The sequence below is a fragment of the Tachysurus vachellii genome, chromosome 26 (assembly GCF_030014155.1).
Source record: "Tachysurus vachellii isolate PV-2020 chromosome 26, HZAU_Pvac_v1, whole genome shotgun sequence".
In the NCBI taxonomy this organism is placed as follows: Eukaryota; Metazoa; Chordata; class Actinopteri; order Siluriformes; family Bagridae; genus Tachysurus; species Tachysurus vachellii.
In genome coordinates this window covers 10,757,106-10,778,453 of record NC_083485.1, presented here as the reverse complement: position 1 = coordinate 10,778,453, position 21,348 = coordinate 10,757,106, and the positions used below count along the sequence as shown (strand labels likewise).

Below are 21,348 nucleotides of genomic sequence, written 5' to 3'. Positions count from 1 at the left end.
ACACTCGAACGTATTGACTGGGGTGGAAAGAGGGCAAATACACAGTCAGCAGATACGAAGTGCTAAAAGGCGTGTTTAAACAGGGAAGCTAACATCATTACATTCTAAAGTAGTATGGCAGTTAAATGTATTCAATTTAATAAACGTGCTACAGTATATTTTACACATGGAAATGCTGGAAAGATTACTAGAGCATCTCTTTTGTCCTTGAGAGGTACAAAAACCTACACTACATACTACACATGTATGGAAAATACATGGAAAGATTACTTCTGCAAATGCCAGCTAGGAATATAAAAATTGATATCTTGCATATTTAATATCGGCTTGTTCCAGACATCCAGCTTAGCGATTTGTCCGCCCGTGTAACACACCGCACTTATGTGACGCTTGGCTGCCAGCTAGCTCTTGTTAAGGTTTTTTACAGCTTACCTTCGTAATAGTAACAGTACTGAAGGTAAATAATCAATAATCGATTGTACTGTCAAACTGAACGAAACGGTTTACACAGAAGAGACTCGCTGTTAACAACTCATCCATATCCAGACAAAGTCAAAGAAATGAATGTTTCGATCTCGTGCAGCTGGTTATGGAATCGAGTGCAACACATTTTCTTTTTGACAAATTTGAAAACGGTTACGTTAGAAAATTAGCATGAATTAGCTGATAGCTAGACAATAAATATTAGGTTAAATCTGTCCATGGAATTTAAAAAAAGGTAAAAGTTTCTGCATATCCTGAGCACAAAGTATAGACACGAACGGTATAGACAAGGTGTGAAAATTAGCTGAACAGTAGCTCTGTTACTCTACTGTGTTTACTATGTTACAGAAGCTTGTGATGTTGTGTGTTGACATTGTTGAAGTGGAAGTGTACAGAGGGATGTCTCATATCAGATAGAAAAGATAGAAAGAGAGAGAGAGAGAGAGAGAGAGAGAGAGAGATTGCATTTGTCTAGTCTCTGAGAAACAAGTGCAATTGCATATTCATTTTGTCACTGTGTGTGTGTGTGTGTGTGTGTGTGTGTGTGTGTGTGTGTGTGTGTGTGTGTATGGGGGGGTTGTGTGACTCAAATACTCTTTTGCAATCTTTCTTATGCAATCTTTCTGAAGCTTATGTGACACTAATACAGAATGGACTGTTTTCTCTTGTTATCATTTCTGAAGATCAATGCGGCAAAAAAGAACAGATTAAGAAACAAGGAATCCTCGTAGAGATAGATCAAGAGGAAAAGAGAGAGAGAAAGGGAACGAGAGAGATATAGAGGCGGATCATTAACTTCAAAGCCGAGCGGCGGCATTCTGCAGGCTGGCGATGTTTATACTGCTGAGAGGAGTCGACATTCCAGCCTCTCGTTTTTCCATGGCATTCCGGGAGGATCTTTTTCTCTCTCTCTCTCTCTCTCTCTCTCTCTCTCTCTCTCTCTCTCTCTCTCTCTCTCTCTCTCTCTGGCTGTGTGCCATGGCCCTTGCAACTGCTACTCTTCCACTACATCCTCCCCTCCTCTCTTCTATCACTTTTACAATTTTACAATCTCTCTCTCTCTCTCTCTCTCTCTCTCTCTCTCTCTCTCTTTCTCTCTCTCTCCCTCCCCTTCCCTTATGACCAACAGTGTTACAGTCCCCATATGCATCAATCCCCACTTGCACAACTGTTAGAATAAGGTTTACAATCCAGTTCTTATCTATACTGAAATTCTTCTTTCATGGATTTGTTCAGGGGGGCACGGTGGCTTAGTGGTTAGCACGTTCGCCTCACACCTCCAGGGTTGGGGGTTCGATTCCCGCCTCCGCCTTGTGTGTGTGGAGTTTGCATGTTCTCCCCGTGCCTCGGGGGTTTCCTCCGGGTATTCCGGTTTCCTCCCCCGGTCCAAAGACATGCATGGTAGGTTGATTGGCATCTCTGGAAAATTGTCCGTAGTGTGTGATTGTGAGAGTGTGTGTGTGCCCTGCGATGGGTTGGCACTCTGTCCAGGGTGTATCCTGCCTTGATGCCCGATGCCGCCTGAGATGGCTCCCCGTGACCCGAGAAGTTCGGATAAAAGCGGTAGAAAATGAATGAATGAATGGATTTGTTCATTTAATCTGAGATACTGAACTGATCCCTAATTTAAGAACAATACTTAAGTAGCAGTTTCTAAATGCGCCTAGTTTTTTTAGCCTAGTCGGCTTCCGATCCTCGTCTCCATCTGGGTTTCTTCAGGGCTCTTTGGTTTCATCCTGCTGGATGGGCTAACACAAATTATCCCTAGGTGTGAATGAGTGTGTCAGTATGCATGATGCCTTTAGATGACGTGGTGGCAGCATTCCTCGGATAATCTCTGAATCCATTCCAACACCGATCAGAGTAAAACCCACTGAAGGTGAACGAGAGGGTTAAATGAGAGCTTTCTGATGTTGATGGTTGATGTTAATTTAGGAAGTAGGAAAAAGTAAGAAACTAAGAAGGTCAAGGGACTGGAGGAAGCTCAGTTTCATGTCCATGACAAGATTATTGTTGGAAAAGCAAGAAAGTAGCAATTACGCGTTTAGCAGGAACTACAGTACATACTTTAGAGCAGTACCGCATCTACAGTTTTACTTTGAGCATCAACTCAGCATAAAGAGTAAAAAAGTAATAAAACCTTCATCTTTTTGTACGTCTTTGATGTCTTTGTGCTGAAGGAGTCTTCTTTGGAAGATCAAATTTCTTCTCAATCAGAAGTTAAACTTGAGGTTAAATGGCTAAATGGAGTAATAAGGTTATATATTTTTCTTATGTCATGATCTATACTGGTAAAGTATAACAGCGTAACTATTTGTGGTATACCGTCATACCGCTATAGGAACACACCCTTAAATGGAAGCACCAGAGAACTCCACAACCTCCATAATCCTCTTACAAAGTATCTTGTGCCACATGGAGCTTTTACTAGACTCACTGTTTGTTTATTGGTGCCTGATGCCGCGGCCTTTCATTGACGTCTCCGATCCTATGGAAGGAACATTTTTTTAAGCACTGCGGCCTCCGCTGGTAATCCAATGAGACTGGATGTATTTTATTGTTTGTCCTTGTGTGTATATTTACAATCCAAAAATTAAGAAGTTTAGAAAGATAATTCCCTCAGGGAAAAATGCGCTTCGACGTCAGATTTGTTTTTATAACTCCGCTTGTGAGAAGTTTAGGATTTAATTGGCTGCTTGTTTAGCTGTCCCTATAATGGATTGGTGCTTAGGGATTATGTGGCGTGTGTTACCATGGCAGCCGTTTGTATAAAGCGGTCCTGTTTACGCTGGGAAAAGAAACAACAATAAAACGTCCTTCCTTGATGTGGCCTTTTTAAAAGTGTGTGTTTACATGTGTGTGTCCACATCTACGATGACTCCATCGCTCTCTTGATTAGTTTTAGCAACAGGATGTAGAGAAATAACAACAGGAAGTGAGGGAAATACAGGGTAGAGCGTTCCTTTATTCAGAAACAAAAAAATGTTGATATGATTCTGTCGTTTTGATCTGTTTCCCGCTGCTCGGATCCTCATCACAAGTGACCTCCTTAAGCTGCATTATGGCTTACGTCACAAAAATAAGTATCAGGAATATACAGATCTGTGGAAATTCATTCCTTTCTGCTGGAGTTACATCCAGACCTGAGCGTAGTCATACCAGCCCACAGCTGTCAGCGTAGATTTTTGGCGATATCCGTTTGGAATTGTGAACTCAAGGCGATAGCACGATCTCCCTAAAGTGAAAGCTGATCGTTTCCACAAGTGCCCACTTTCCAAACATTAGCATTAGCACTAAATGTTCGCTCATTGGAGGGTGTTCTCAAATAACCCCATTTACAGCTGAAACAACATAGTTTTCATCAATGAAGTTCCCCCAGAGGCTTGACACTATGCAAAACTCATTACCCTGGCCCCTGATGGAATGTTGACATGAGCCTGAATTGGAATAGGCCTGTGTGTGTGTGTATGTGCTGGTCGACCGGGTGTCTCTTCCATTGAAGAAATGAAAAACGCACGTTGTGTGGGTAGCGGGTGCATCGCAATGTGGGGACGGGTCAGTGTGGCGCCATGACGGGGGTGTAGGGGCTGCTAGTGTGTGTGTGTGTGTGTGTGTGTCTGGGTGGCGAGAGAAAGACAGATCAACTGCTCCTTTGCAATCTCAAGTGGCAAAGCTCCAGTCACCTCTTTTTGTCGACGGATCTTACGAGTAGTGAAAGGCAAGGCAATGAGGCGCAAATAAAGACTGGAAAATGGCAGTGAGGAGAGTTACAGCACTGAGACCCCTGCTTCGCTTCAGCCTGATCATTACACAAAGCTTAGAAGACACCGGGAGTTTCCCCCAAACACAAACACATAAACAAAAGCAATGAAAACTCATGTGGAGGTGATGAATGATGGGTCCATGGGCTTCAGTCATTCACATAACAGAAAAAAAATGACATGAAGTGACCAGATCTGATTTGTTTTGTTTACACACTAGCAATGGTTGTTATGGTAACAACATAGGTGAGCGCCAGCTTGCTAGCCATACTGATTTGAGAATTCTATGCTAACACATCAGCAACACAGACTGTCAGTAAGGCGAATTAATACATGAGTAATAATAAAGAAATAAATGACATTGTCTGCTATATGCTTTAAAAGTAATACACTTAGTGAGAGACGGAGAAGCTGAAACTGAGACATGCAACACAAAGAAAATTAACACAGAGGAAGCCTCTGTTTATTCTTATCCTCATTTTTGAAATGGAGATCACTAGCACAATGTGTGTGTGTGTGTGTGTGTGTGTGTGTGTGTGTGTGTGTGTGTATGCTGTTTCACTTTCACACAGAGATTCTGGCAGATCGCTGATGCAGTAAATCGTGTCTGTAGTCTGTCTCTCTGATGTGGGTGTATGTATGCCCATCATTACACCCTCTGCTGGGTGGCGTGTGTGTAGCAGGTAGACGGGTGAAGGTACCTGTACAGTATTGCCAGATAAATGTACAGATAAATGCTTCAGTTGTATCAAAGTATTACTTTAGTAATGATAATAATAATAATAATAATAATAATAATAATAATAATAATAATTTTAATAATAATAATAATAATAATAATAGTAACAATAATAATAGCAATAAAAATAATAATAATAGTAACAATAATAATAGCAATAATAATAACAACAATAATTATTATTATTGTTGTTATTATTATTAAAGTAATAATAATAACAATAATAATAGCAACAATAATTATTATTATTATTATTATTATTATTGTTATTATTATTACATTTACTGCTTTTTTCTTTTTTGTCTCTAATATTTTCCCTTTAAAGTGGTTTAGGTGTTAAAACAAAAGTGAATCATGTAAACAAATCAGTATCACATAGTCACCTAAAACATTTTTTTTTAAATACAGGATTGTAATCATTTTTTCTATACACAAGGTACAGCATTTAATCACATTCATCAAATTAATTAATTGAAAAATAAAAATAGAAATGACATAAAATACACGTGACTGGTGTATCTTCTGCTTGTGTCAGTTCTGTTACACAGAGAGAGACTGTAAGAAAGTCTTACTGAAAAACCTCTTATGTCAAAGTCAATCTCGAAAAAAGTCTTAGCGTCAGCGGTGTTTCTCATTGTAAATAAACTTTTTTTACGTTTATGTGGAAAAGATTAAAGCAAGAAGAGTTAACCATGCGAGTCCAGAGTAAGTCAAACTGCCTGATATTTCATTCAGCTCACAGCTCTTAAAAATGTCCTGATTGTTGGTGTCATTGGTGTTACTTGGCTAAAAAAAAAAATCTAATTTGCATAACTTTCAATAAATAAATCATAAATAGGTAATAAAGAGATATAAACATAAACATTTATGAATGAGATGTTCGTGAATGAGACCAGAAGTTACCACTTACATTTCCGACATTTGGCCGATTTGTATTTCATTGATACAGCTGAGCAATTAAGGGTTAAGGGCCTTGCTCAGGGGCCCAGCAGTGGCAGCTTTGTGGACCTGGGGTTTGAACTCACGACCTTCTCATCAGTAGTCCAACTAATAACATATTCACAGTATTTACATTAAGCTCATACAGATGCTTTGGACTGACCCAGGATCAGTTGTATGTTTCTCAGTGTTTGAGATTAAAGAGGCTTCCTTTGCATCTGCCCTGATTAAAAACATACCTTATACGCCACATCACCCCACCCCATCCCTCTGCTTCCCTTCTCAGAAGCTTCCACAATACCTCTGAATTCTTCTCCCTGCTTTCACAGACATTCCGACGTCTCTCTCCATCTCTCTCTCCCTCTCTCCCTATCTCTCTCTCTCTTTTTCTCAGTGCGTACAGTAATTGCTCCGAAGTCATTATAGTATCAATTTCTCGGCAGATTTTCTCGCCGTTTTTTTTTTTTCCTCCTCACTTCTCCATCTCGGCGGCTGGGATACTAAAGGATGGAGATGAAATGTGACTCCACTGCTGTTTTGACAGCATCAGTGCTGTACTGTCTTTCATTGCTCTCTTAACACACACACACTTTCTCAGTTTCTTCAAAACACGCCTTGGCCGAGTTTTAAGGCTCTACCTGGGAGCAGGTTTAAAAGTTTGAATCCCCAGACTTTAGGAGTGCCCAAAAAAAGGTTTGTGCCAGCAGCAGTAATGACTGAGGAAGCTAATTATTGGTTGCTAGCTAGTTTGACAGCATTTTACAGCATTGTCTGCAGTTAAGACTTTAATAAACGTGCACATTCAGAAGGAATGCATGTTTTTCTGAGTGAATCTGAGTGGGGCTTCTTTGTGTTCTTTGACTGTCGAGATAGAAAAAACACTTAGCATGTCTCATTTTGTCATTGCTGATAACTTGGTAAACACGAGATAATAGCTTGATTGCTATCAAGAAAATGGCAGCTAAGCCAACTGCTAACAAGGAGGAATTCTGTGCTCTGTAAATGATTTTTTTTTTTTTTTTTTAAATACTATGTTGAGTGTCTCCTGTGGTTACTTTATTTATTTATTTTTTTATTTTAAAATAAGTTTTTGAAAATTTCCAGAAAATGCAAGAACTGTATTTCATTATCTAAGAAATATTGTGCTAAGGCTGTTTATCTGAGATGCTCAAGGACGTCTGTAAATAAGTGGTCTGTCCCGATTTAAACCGTTATTTGCTTAGATTTGGCATAATGTTTGCTTCAAGACTGCAGTCTGTACCTTTTTCTATTTTTTAAAAAGGCACTTTCACTCTGGAACGATATAATCAAACAAAACAAATTTAGTTCCAAATCCTCTGACTATTTACACGAAGACATGCAGCTAAATTCATGTGTTTTTGTTCATATTTGATTCGGAATTGATTGATTTGGGGATTGATTTCGTGGCCTAATGGTTAGAGAGTTTGACTCCTAACCCTAAGGTTGTGGGTTCGAGTCTCTGGCCTGCAATACCACCACTGAGGTGCCCTTGAGCAAGGCACCAAATCCCCCCCAACTGCTCCCCGGGCGCTGCAGCATAAATGGCTGCCCACTGCTCCGGGTGTGTGTTCACGGTGTGTGTGTGTTCAATGCTGTGTGTGTGCATTTTGGATGGGTTAAATACAGAGAACGAATTCTGAGTAAGGGTCACCGCACTTAGCCGTATGTCACGTTACCTACTTACTTACTTACTTCGATTTGACAAATGCAGAACCACATGCAACAAAAACTACCATGCTGCTGCTCTTAAGGATGCCTGCTGATTTTAGGGCATCTGAGATTTTGAAATTGCCATCACTGAGCAGTCGAATGCGCACAGAGGAAACCCTTCAGCAGAGTTTACAGATGCCGACAATTAGACAGTGTCAGCTTACAGGAGAGTAATGCCATGCTTCCCTTCCAGAGAGCAGGACCAAATCTAATCTCATGCTTTATTGTCAAGATTCAAAGCCACCATCTCCCAGTTGCCTGTCTTCTGAAATGTCCGTATGCAATGGTTAGCATCTGTTTTACAAAGAAAACAAGGCCAGGACGTGAGTGTTTGTGTGTGAAAGAGAAGTTTGGCAGGATCCTTTAGTGCCTAACAGTGCTGTTTGGTTTAGATGCGCTGAGCAGAGTCTCACAGATATACAGAGAGAGAGAGAGAGAGAGAGAGAGAGAGAGAGACAGTTGTCACAGGAAACTGGGTCGGAACAACACGCTGGCTGCTGGCCAAGAATTTTGGTACTGTTTGAAAGAGCAGAGGGAGAGACAGAGAGGTCTGGGCGCAGGATTTGGGGAACGGAATTCTTTCCTGACACATACTAGATTTGGCTGAGTCTCTGGCCCTAAGGGGGTGAAGCCTTTGAAATGGGGATAAAGGGCCTCCCTGACCCCACTTTCCTGTCAATCACTTCCTGAACCCCCTCCTCATTTAAAAAAAAAAAACATATACACTTTCTGCAAATAGTTATTTGATTGACTAAAAGACTCTAAACAGCGATATCTGCATCTGTGTGCCTGCTGAATTTGGTCATATTAGTTGTGAAGGGTGGAAGTGGGCAATTTGTCACAACATTTGTAACCACAGAACCAGTCTTTGGAGAAGCCTTTTCCATGTGTGAGCTTTGAATGGAAGTAAATTGAAGGGTGGAGGATAATCTAAGGCCCAGGGGATGGAGAAATTGACAGATCAAGGACGACAAAGCTATGACTCTGGCATCGTAGCTGAATTGGCAGCACATGAACTGGCCCCACTGCTGGCACAGGACAAAAGGAGACCCGTAGGGCAAAACTGGGAGGGAAAAAAATTATTGACTTCTCACCACAGCCACTATTTATTTTTCCCTGCTCTCTGTACCGCTGTTTGTTTTTGAGGCTGTCAAGACTTTTTTTTTGTTCTATTTTTAGTTGGCCAACTACGGCGGCGGCGGAATGCTTTTAGTCGCGAGTACAAAGGCGCAGGATAGGGACATCTCGTCCACTCTCCAGCAGAGACAGCCAGCCAGAACTGACCACTGTCAACATTCAGGCTGTCAGCATTCTGGGTGGTGGCTGTATGCACATCTTGCGGTTCGATTTGGGTTCCCTGTTGAAATTACTGGGATTTTCAGTTCTCAGGCCCCCTGCTTGTGAAAACTCTGAGATCATGAGGCTGTTTTTAAGTCCACTTGATGTTACGCAATAAAGATAATAGCAAGGTTAAAAATGAACTCATAACCAAGTCTCCATTTGGATGATTAAGGCCTCTGCTTTTGGGAGAAGCCTGACAAATATCACTTTTTCCCCCAAGTCCTAAGTTCTAGTCACACTAGTCTCAATTGTTAAAATTGAGAATGCAATTTTTGGTTCCCCGACCCTTCTGCTTTTTGGATTTATGAAACCATACAGACTCACAGGATCAGAACACTGTCTCGAAAGAGGATACTCTTTTTGCCTGCTGTCTTCCTGTAGTCTTAAAAACTCTCAGATATCATAAGGTTGTGTTTGAGTCTGTTTGACTGTGGCATCTTGTGCAATAAAGAGAATGATTGGTATTGTAAAGCATTCATGGACTCACAGTCTTCACTTGAAAGTTCAAGGTCATTGACTTTGGGGAAAGCTTTGAAAAATTCTTTTATAGTTCTTCTATCTATTACGTCTGGTACTCATGAGAAAAAGCAGTTATATCGAATCTTTGGGCATGGTGGCTTAGTGGTTAGCACTTTTTTCTGATTCCTGTCTCTGCCCTCTGTGTCTGAAATTTGTATGTTTTCCCCTGCTTCAGGGGTGTCTTCTGCCAGTCCAAAGACATGTGTTGTAGGCTGCGGGTGCAGTTGTGCCCTGTTTTCCCCCAATCCATGGTGTCCGCACATGGGGTAATCTCTATGATCCCCATGACCCTGTGTAGGATAATTGCTACAGCAAATGGATGGGTGGATGGATGGATGAATGAATGAATGAATGAATGAATGAATGAATGAATGAATAGTTCCAAGTCCAATCTAGGTAGGGGAACATGTTAGATCATAGTCATTTTAAGGTCACATGGGTGTATGCAAAAGATTGGCAGTTGATGAGAAATGGTCCAGCTCTAAGTAATGAAACGTATTGAAATCAGATGCTGCTCTAACACCTCTGAATTTCTCCATAATCTTGTTTAGTACTACCCAGATATTAAATGCTTGATGATAATGATGATGATGATGATGATGGTGGTGGTGGTAATATACTGGACAGGATTGGTTTTGTCCTGTTTCTTGATTCATTCATTCATTCATTCATTTATCTTCTACCGCTTATCCGAACTACCTCGGGTCACGGGGAGCCTGTGCCTATCTCAGGCGTCATCGGGCATCAAGGCAGGATACACCCTGGACGGAGTGCCAACCCATCGCAGGGCACACACACTCTCATTCACTCACGCACTCACACACTAGGGACAATTTTCCAGAGATGCCAATCAACCTACCATGCATGTGAATTCACGTGTGAATTCCCAAATTCACACGTGCTAGCTAATCTAAAATTTTCTGCCCGCGTTTCTGAATACATTTTGATTGACATTTAAGTTTGTTGGCCCTACTATAAATCTGTGACAGTTCTCAACACTCACTTTTCCTTCTAAGGTCTTTAATATGGTTCAAGGCATCCTTCCTTCCATCAACTTTTATTCAACTCTTTTATAACCTCTGTCTTCCATTGACACACCAGCTGGGCGTTCTAAATAAGGTCATACTTTCTGACAAGTTTCAACCACTGCTGATGTCATGCTTGGGCAGTTTGGTTTTAGGGATTTCTGCTGAGGTCAGGGGAACTCCCCATGCTCTCCTCCCCATCCTTTGGCCTACCACAAGCTGAGGGGAGCTAGGTTAAAACTTCTTCATTGAGTCAGGGAAAGATTTAGAGGAGATTTATTTTGGGTGGAAAATCTTGGATTTCATGGTGATCCTTAAGGTGATTCGTGCCAGGGTTATGAAATATAGCTTTTTGGTGGAGTTTTATGTGATGTGTAATAGCATTTTGTGGTAACTGCCGTTTAATCATGTCTCTAAACCGTTTAGGTTGATGTACAAGACTCAAGAGACTCAGATGAGCATGAAATAGCAGAAACAAATCTAGCTCAGTTTAGTATCAGACAATTAGATTCTCAGATTAGCATGAAAACCAGACACAGTCTGATCTCAAATTAGCATGAAATAACAGACACGATCTATCTCGGATTTACAAATCTCAGATCTTGAATCTATCTCTAGCATGAAACACTAAGAACGATCTAATCTCAGGTTTATGTTTTCCACCTGATGTGACCAGTGGCCATGTTCTGTGTTCTTAAGAAGGTTACGGAGGTCCTGATTCAAACTTGGGCAGGAATTCATGCCTCATTCATTAGGAAAGTCCTTCAGTTTACTAGCTTTTCAGTTACATGTTTTTAACTGGATTTGACAGCTCTGGATGTTCAGTCCACTCAAGAATAAGAAGCCTTCTTCACTGGATCTGTAGCTGTGGAGATTTTGAGGTTAGATGCTTCCGTGTGTCAGATACAGTATAACACCTGATATTTTATGGTTATTCAGAGGAGACTGATTTCTCCTGCAGCTTTTTATCTGCTCTGAGAAGGTGGCTATTAATCAAATGTGCACCCACATGTACAGGAAGAGCCATATGTCACATTCTTTGCCTTTCACATACTGTACACACACATTTAGTTTTTACTGATGTGTTGGCAGTCTACACCGTTCCTTTTTTGTATTTTGAATTTTTTTGGTACATAATTTAATTTCTCTTTCTCTGTCTGTCTGTCTGTCTGTCTGTCTGTCTGTCTGTCTGTCTGCAGTCTCACCCGCTGTCTCTGTGTAACACCAGTGAGGATGAGCGACAAGAAAGCTTCATCAGCATTGTTAAGCTGGAGAGTCCAGAGAGCAAAGTGCCCCAGTGCCTGCCACTTCTGGAGAAAGTAAGACCACTCATGGAATGCAAACACACCCACTCACCCTCACACAAACACGCACACACACACACACACACACACGCCTCCAGCAGTGGAAACACAGGGAACATTTGTGTTTGCTCACTGATAAAACACATGGTGGTATTGAGCTTGGCATGGACTGATCAAGGCACCCACAGAGAACAGCAACGTGTGTGTGTGTGTCTGTGTGTCTGTGTGTGTGTCTGTGTGTGTGTCTGTGTGTGTGTCTGTGTGTGTGAGCTGATTTTGAGGAGAGAGACCAAATTATGTTATTCTGAGCAGAAGTACTGTTTCCAAGTATTGCCTTCTTTACTAAATCACTATTTATTTATATATCAATTATTTATACATATTTTTATTTTATACTCTTTTTATATTTTACCACACAAATTGCTAGCGATCAGTTGGTCAGTTACACTTTCTTAAAAAAAAAATCCCTAATTAATTAATAAAATGTAATAAATTTCATTATTTTAATCATTTTATTTGAATTACTATCTAAATTGTTTTATATTGTTATATTTTATACATTATTTAATATTTTATCAACGAAAAATACATTTATTAGTTTACACATTAAGTATAAATGTACAGATTACTTATATATATTTACATCACTTGTTCACTTGATTCACTTCTCTGCTAAAAGGAATCAATAAAACAATATCGGTTGCTCTGTACATTTGTTATTCATCACACTGTCAGTTATCTTTAGTGTATCATCACTGAGTGACTTGAGTATTTTGTCAAAACATCATAACGCAATCACCTGAAGAAAAAAAAAAAGGGAAGCGTGAACAGAAGCCACAGAAGAACCGGAAACTAAACTGGGACATTTTTTGTGCCAAAGACGAACTCTTCTCCACACCGTAGCAGATATAAGCAGCTTTTCTTTTCTGTTACACCTAGTCCTATTTAAAAGCTACATTTTTCAGAAATACAGTGATGGGATGAAATCATCTTCTGAACTCTTTACTCCATTTCTCCCAGAAAACAGCTCGGAGTAGTCTGATCCAGCGGAGCTGTCCTCCTCGGAATGAGAGGAGCTCCAAATATTTACGGAAAGGAGCTCATCGTTGCTCATGTAATCCAAACATCCCCTTGGGTTCAGTTTTCAGAGATATGTCTCTCTTAACGAACACGTAAGATGTTTATACGTCCTGCGGCATTGTAATTATTAAAACTAGCCTTGAACCGAGAGCGATGAAATTGTTTTCTTTCGCCTTTTCGTGCCTCACTCTGGGCCAAAGCTTAACACAGCAAAACTGTTTTTTTTTTATTCATTTCTTTATAAAAAGCAAGGAAGGATGAGTGTGTTTGGAGTTTAGAGCCATGTCTGGACTTGCAGGCCCTTGATTTGATGCTTTTGTCTCTTTTAAAAAATACAGCAACGCTTCATTGAGCCATTTCTAATCCTGTTTACTTTTGAGATGGAAATAAGGAACGAAAGGCAAGCCTAAAATATGCTTGTGTGTGTGTGTGTGTGTGTGTGTGTATGTGTGTGAATGAGAAAGGGAGTGTTTAAAGTTTGTGTTTGTAAGGATTTAGAGCTGTGGTTTGATATAGAGTTTGTAGACGTTTTGTTTGGGGCTATTGTTGGATGCGCTACGATTCGTAGTATCTACTATGTGTGAACAATGCAAACATTGCTTGTGTATTTGCGTGTACAAGAGACCAGTTGTGTTTTTTGACGTTATTAATTTGTATGTGTATGTATGCAGCTGTAAATGATGTACAGATGAAGCTTTTCAGCAGTGGATCCACCTTTAGGGATTTTCTTCCGATTTTCCTCCACAGAGAAAAGTGTTGCTATCATAATGCAATATGTCAATATTTATTTATAAATAATTATATGTCCGAATGCATTACACGCCAGGCTCCTATGCAGAGCTCTTAACTTTTCTCTCTGCACATCAGCAATTTTTAAATGCAACCTTTGCAATCAGATTAAAGAATTCGGGTTCTTATATTTTTATTTCATGTTATGTTGAATCCCTGGATAAAAATGTATACTAGAAGACTTTTCACAACATTTCTGTGTACAAAACCGCAACCAGACACACCTCCACATGTCGACCAATCCACGTTTGCCAGGAGACCAGTAGTCATACGCACGAAAGGGACGTACGACATGTCTGGATTTAGGAAGACCGAACATCAACCCATCTTTGAACACCACCCTTACTGCGTCATAATGCAAATACACAAGTATGGCTTTTCCTCGCTATATCCTGCTTTTGTTGCTCGTTCCTCACGCAGAAGGACTTTTCACCACTCCCTTTGCATTCTTTCAACTGTCTTTCAACTATGTTCTCTGATTTAAATGCCTTGAAGTGCCAACTCAGATATATACAGTATATATATATATATAAGAATAGAATCGAGAAGCATTTATTTTTTCACATCTACATTACAGTACAGTGAAATTCTGTCTTTCTTATATCCCAACTTTGGAGGCTGGGGTCAGACCGCAGGGTCAGCCATGATACCCCTGAAGGTTAAGGTCATTGCTCAAGGTCCCAACAGTGGCAGCTTGGCAGTGCTGGGGCTTGAACCCCGATTAACAACCTATAGCCTTAACTGCTTGAGCCACCACTGCACCACTGTAGGGTGTAAAACACACACTAAGTAGTTGGAACTACACAGACTCTGTTCAAAGTCTGAACACGCTCTGTGAATAAATCATGTCATGGGTAGATATTGGAATACTAAAGCATGATGCTAAGGGGAGAGACTGGGGGACGATAAAAAATTCTCACAGCCTGAAAACTGTGTCAACTAGGAGACTGAGATTCTGAGCTTTACTCTCAGAATCTCAGCCTTACTGATAATATTCATTCATTCATTCATTCATCTTCTACCGCTTATGCGAACTACCTTGGGTCACGGGGAGCCCGGCGTCATCTCAGGCGTCATCGGGCATCAAGGCAGGATACACCCTGAATGGAGTGACAACCCATCGCAGGGCACACACACACACACACACACACACTCATTCACTCACGCAATCACACACTACGGACAATTTTCCAGAGATGCCAATTAACCTACTATGCATGTCTTTGGACCAGGGGAGGAAACCGGAATACCCGGAGGAAACCCCCGAGGCATGGAGAGAACATGCAAACTCCACACACACAAGGCGGAGGTGGGAATCGAACCCCGACCCTGGAGGTGTGAGGCGAACGTGCTAACCACTAAGCCACCGTGCCCCCCTTACTGATAATAACTCTACATAAATCACTGAACTGACAGTGTTCGTCTCGGTCTAGTGGATTAAACAGAAGAAATGAAAGTAGTTGCTTTTCGTCGCTTTCTTTGTCGTTTCATCTGATAGTTTATACGTTTTGGGAAGGACGTTTCTGCCTTAAATCACGCATTCAGCAGAAGGCTGCCGTAATTAATGTATGACACCGGTGGAAATAAAATGTGTACGAACACACGTCATTGCATGAGACACTTTCATAATGCCAGGTGTGTATAGCTACGGCTCATTCAAGACGGCTTTTAGTACCAGGTGTGAACCCGGAGCACTTCATCAGCCCTCTGCTGCATGTGAAGAGAAATGTAATTACAATAAAATGTTGAAAGCTGAGCTCAGATCAGTTTTGCCACCACTGATATAATAATTATAGGTCCGACCTATAAAAATAAAAACGACAAACTGTCCCTTTAAGAAGCTTCTATATGTAATTTGCCCAATACAGTGTTAGGGATTTTGATCAGCCATAGACAAATTTCAGCCTAATTTATGTTGTCTTTTATTTTTATTTACCCTCTTCCTCATCCTCCTCCTCCTCCCTGCAGAGGCTCTCTGTTTGTTACTTTTTTATCGATGAGCGCTGTTAAAAATCTTAATGGTTCATCTTAAAGCCAGAGGAAGGAGGTCCATGTTCAGTATTGAATGTCATGTCCCACTCCATAGTGGTGGTTAATATGAAACTCATATGAAAGTAGACACTCAGGGCCTTAAGGATCTTTAGTTTTTTATAAGTATTTCTGTTTGTACCTAGTCTGCTAGAGGCAATACATTCATAGAAAAAAGTGGTGTTTTTACACAAATGTTTCTATCTTCAAAGTAAATGTTGAGATCAAACCTGTTTCTGCTCTCTGATATGCCCCAAGTGTTTGTTCATGTACATTTAATATCTGAAGGTGTCATCTTCAACCACTAAAACTCTGCCGCTCACACACACACACACACACACACATACACACACACACACACAAATACACACACATACACACACATGCATACAAATACACACATATACATACACACAGACACATACATTCACACACATACATACACACAGACACATACATTCACACACACACACAAACATACACACACACATAAATACACACACATACACACATGCATACAAATACACACACATACATACACACAGACACACATACATACATACACACAAACACACACATACATACACACACACACACATACATACAGTACATACACATAAACACACACACAAATACACACACATACATACACACTTATTTTCTCTCTCACACACACACACACACATAAATACACATACATTCACACACACACATACATAGACACACTCACACATACACACACATATTAACCTTTTGAGCACCTTGACATTATTATTAATGTAATTGTCTGATAAGTCAGTTTCTATTCTGCTGGTGGAACAGAACACCAGTGTGCTGGTATAAAGGGTTAAAGTAAGGCATTGCTTGGTTATTAATTCAGATTTTTTCCAGAGTGTGTTGAAGTCATTCAGTATTTAATGAAACACATGCATGTGCTAGTAAACACCTTCTCTGTTTCTGTCTCTAATCTCCCATAGGTCTTAAAATAATTTATAATACGCTATTTTTTTAAACACCACAGCGTAGGCCACTCGATAAAAGCCACAAGAACGGCGGTCTTTGTCCAAAGGCTCCTGCATAGCACTTCATCTGAGAAAGAGAGATAGATTTCTTTATGACAGAGGAAAGAAAGTGGTCAGCTTTTTAAAAATCAAAATAAAATCAAAATAAAATAAAAAGCTAATATGTTCTTGTGCTGTTTGTTTGTGCCTGTGTAGTCTTTGTGTGATTTTCTGTGGTATGTGGGTGTATATATTTTTATGTAAGAGACCCAAGCATTAACAGTATGGTTGTAACATGTCTGTGTGTACGTTCAGGAGTTTGTATAAAAGAGTGTGTTTCGGGCGGTTTCCAGGCAACACCAAACACAGTTGTCATGGATTCCTGTGGCACATCTGCTGTGTTTGAAGTCCAAGGCCAGTGTGGCTTGGTTTGATAAGTCTTATGTTGTCATCACTCACTCCAACAGACACACACACACACATACATATATATACTGCAGTAGAGTATATTCCCATGTGTATCATCTGCAACTCACACAGACAGGGAAAGCTCACTCACATGGCCACGATGATAAGAATATGTGACAGTTTTAATTAATAAAGTTTAAATAAATACAGCAGGTTTCTTTTCTACGTAAGAAAGAAAGAAAGATAGAAAGAATGTCCTCAGGATAATGTGTGTGCGTGTGTATGTGTGTTTGTGAGTATTTGTGTGTGTGTGCATGTGTGTGTGAGTATTTGTGTATATGTGTGTGAGTATTTGTGTGTGTGTGCATATGTGTTTTTGTGAGTATTTTGTGTGTGTATATGTGTGTATGTGTGTGAGTATTTTATGTGTTTGTTTGTTTGTGTATGTATTTGTGTGTGTGTATGTGTGTGTGTGTGTGTGTGTGTGCGTTTGAGTGTGTGTAGTTATTAGAGGAGGTAATGGAAAGGATATCATTCATATTGTGGGGACATTTGGTTGGTCCCCATGAGGACAACACTGACATTAGTGTCTAGCTGCTTTAAAGTCATGTCACAGGAAGGTCCTTACAAATGATAATAAGGAAAAGTGTGTGTGAAGAGCTGTGTGTACTCATCTCAAAAAGACCTCCACACTAATAAGACCTAGTTTTTTCTCACCGTTTTTTATTCATGATTTCAAACTGTGACAAATTGTTTTACAGCCTACTAATAAATCTTTGGTTGCTTCTAAATGCAAAATATGTTTTCATATCTGTTTGTCCGTCCGAGATCCTCATTAAGGCTATATTTTAAGAATGAGTGTCTACACGTTTGAGCCGTTATATACTATTTTAATACGTTTAATATATTATAATACTATTTAATACGTGTATTATTATGCAGATGAACTGGTTAGATTTGGAAGTTGATCTAAACAGTGTCAAGGTCACAGCGAGGCCAAATATCTGAAATACTTTTTCTTTAATAGCTTCCTTCCTGGCTGAACTATATTTAAAGGTCCGGAGTCTGGAGTTAAAATTAGCTAAAAGAAGGACGAGTCTTTGGTGTCGAGTTTGTTTACAATTAACAGATCTGAAACTCGTAATGAATTATTGTAAATGGAAACATCACTTTAGAAAGTTAGCTACATTAAATAATGAAGAGTGAGAAATAGTGAGATTTTGCTGCCAATTGCACAATGGCACAAAAAGACAAATGAAAGATCTGTACATTTTGCGGTTTCTTGGGTTGAACGAATGCGCTGGCTAAAGGCAAAAGCAGCCAAGAATGAATTAGTATATTAATTAGTATGAAGAATTAGCCAAGCTCGGGTTGGGTTTGTTTTGTTATATTAGGATCATTGAAGGCTGGTTATATGCTCTATTACTCATGCAGAGAAAATAAACCAACCCGTTTACTGACAGATTAACAGCTGCACCCATGCTCCCTAATTCTTGAAGTATTTCACGTCTGCAGTGTCCTGATGTCCACATGCTAAACGTTCATTCCTGGCTGCTTTTGCCTTTAGCCAGCACATTCGTTCAACCCAAGAAACCGCAAAATGTACAGATCTTTCATTTGTCTTTTTGTGCCATTGGCAGTTTGGACAAATGTGAGCCTTAATCTAATTACATCTGGTCGTTAGAACAGACATTTTGGAAAAAAAACAGACGATCAAGTTTGTAATCCGTCTCATTTATATTCATTACACTTCCTGTTATATTTCATTTCATGTAAGATGACATGCTATGGGGGTGAAATGCAGACCAGATGTGGGAGGAGTTTCGGTTATAATCACATAACACAAATACAGTCTTACGACTCGGATCTAACACGTCACGTTAGAATAATGAGAATTCAAATAATGTTTTTCAGGACAGATGAAAAATGAGAGGATAAAATAAATGTAAATGATTTCAAAAATATGTAATAAATAAACAAACAAATAAATAATATGTCTTCACATGGATTTTTTTAAACAAACAGTTTTTATATAAAAATCAACATTAATAATAATGTTAGTGCAAGGTCCACAGAAGGAAAGTGTGCATGTATGTGTGTGTCCGAGTATGTGTGTGTATGTGTGTGTGCATATGTGTGTGTGTGTGTGTGTGTGTCTGTGTTCAAGTATGTGTGGAGTATGTGTTTGTGTCTGTGTGTCCGAGTTTGTGTGTGTGCATGTGTGTGTTTGTCTGTGTGTGTTTGAGTATGTGTGGAGTATGTGTGTGTGTGTGTGTGTGTGTGTGTGTGTGTTCAAGTATGTGTGGAGTATGTGTTTGTGTGTGTGTGTCCAAGTGTTTGTGTGTACAGTATGTGTTTGTATGTGAGGAGTATGTGTGTGTCCGAGTATGTGTGTGAGTATTTGTGTGTATGCAAGTGTGTATATGTGTGTGTGTTTATGTCTGTGTGTATGTATGCATGTCTGTGTGTGTGTATGTGTGTGTATGTATGTGTCTGTGTGTGTGTGTGTGTGTGTGTGTATGTATGTATGTGTGTGTGTGTGTGTGTGTGTGTGTGTGTATGTATGTCTGTGTGTGTTTGTGTGTGTGTGTATGTCTGTGTGTGTTTGTGTGTGTGTATGTGTGTGTATGTATGTCTGTGTGTGTGTATGTGTGTGAATGTATGTATGTCTGTGTGTGTGTGTGTATGTGTGTGTATGTATGTCTGTGTGTGTTTGTGTGTGTGTGTGTGTGTGTGTGTGTGTATGTATGTATGTCTGTGTGTGTTTGTGTGTTGGAGGAGGAGGTTCACATTTTGTTAGTGGGGACCAAATGTCCCTGTAAGGACAGGAATATCTGACAACATAGTCCTTGTGCTGACATCACTGCTCATGTTTGCCTCACAAATCTACAGTCTCACTACTGAGACCTCATGGTTATTCATATTTATTCATATATACATCACCTTAAATAATCAACATTTCTATGCAGTATGTATTTTTAGTTCCACATATTGAATGATACATTAAGATTCACTTCTCGTTTATTAATAAAGTAAAAATCAGTCAGGAATACCAGCATGTGTTTTCAGGGTCATGATGATCAAACTCCTGAGCAGTTTCAGAAAAAACATTGACATTATCTCCTGAACTTCTACTGATATTTTTTATTTCTAGCCTTTGTAGACACTGAAGCAGATCCTACTGTACATCAAAAATTCCAACACGCACAATATTCTCAGTGTACGTCCTAATGCTCTCAGCAGTGGTTCTCCTTCTGCTCCTTGTGTAACTAACATGCCCACACTCTCAGCCAGCCTTCACTAATAGAAAAGAATGCGCATTGCAGGAGGGTGTAACACGACCCGCGGGTGTCTTCATTTCCGGGTTCACTGACTGGTCATACAGCTGCCAGTGTGTTTAAGTTTGGCGTAGTCCATTATGCAATTTCTTTTAAACTATCAAAATAATTGCTTAGAGTTATAGCACGCTCTATGATGTTATTATGACATGGCTTACAGCAAATAAAAAAATTGCTGCATGCTTAAACAAGCAATGGACTTTTTTTTTTTTTTTTTTTTTTTTTTTTTAAATCAAATTTGCAGTTTTCATTATTAAGGGAATGATTTTCCCACGAAAGAAATGCACTTTAGATTGGTCCAAAAACATAAAACATCTTGAATCTTGCTTTATTCTTGCTTCGCCTCACAGCTTTAAAATTGTTCAGCAGTAGGATTTTTGGCCAGCGAGAAAAAAGAAATTAAATTATTTATAGTTTCCTAAAGGTTTTGAGGTGTCCAGCTTCGACTGTACGGTTCTATTATTAACACGTGAAGTCAGCTTAGTCTCTCTGAAAAGGTCTGAGCTTTGTCATGATTTGCACAAACAGTTTGGAAGAATTTCTAAATTTATATTTGAAAGGAAAAAAATTGTTTTTATAGGAAATTGTGTAATCATATTTTCTTATGTGATTATCACAAATATATCATTTATCCAGATTTTTAAATCTTTAACACATTTAAAGTTTAACCTTATTTTGGAATGCTTAAAAGTAGAAAGATGATGTAAAGATTACAGGTAAAATGTCTAGAAATGGGTCTTTTAATCAGATTATTTATTGTAATCTCATAGAAATATTAGACAAATTTGACTGTTTTGTTTCATTTTGTTTCGTCTCGTTTTGTTTCCTTTCGTTTCCTTTCGTTTCGTTATTTTCAGTTCCA

The 21,348-nt window shown here is 39.5% G+C and overlaps 1 protein-coding gene across 2 annotated transcripts in view; it reads left to right on the top strand.

Annotated features, from left to right (window-relative positions):
* LOC132840648 (E3 ubiquitin-protein ligase RNF43) overlaps positions 1-21,348 on the top strand; it is a 95,072-nt gene that overhangs the window by 46,532 nt on the left and 27,192 nt on the right. For both annotated transcript variants that reach the window (XM_060862466.1, XM_060862465.1), the window contains exon 2: positions 11,738-11,857. In XM_060862466.1, the coding sequence (XP_060718449.1) occupies positions 11,738-11,857 (120 nt within the window). The remainder of the gene's footprint in view (positions 1-11,737; positions 11,858-21,348) is intronic.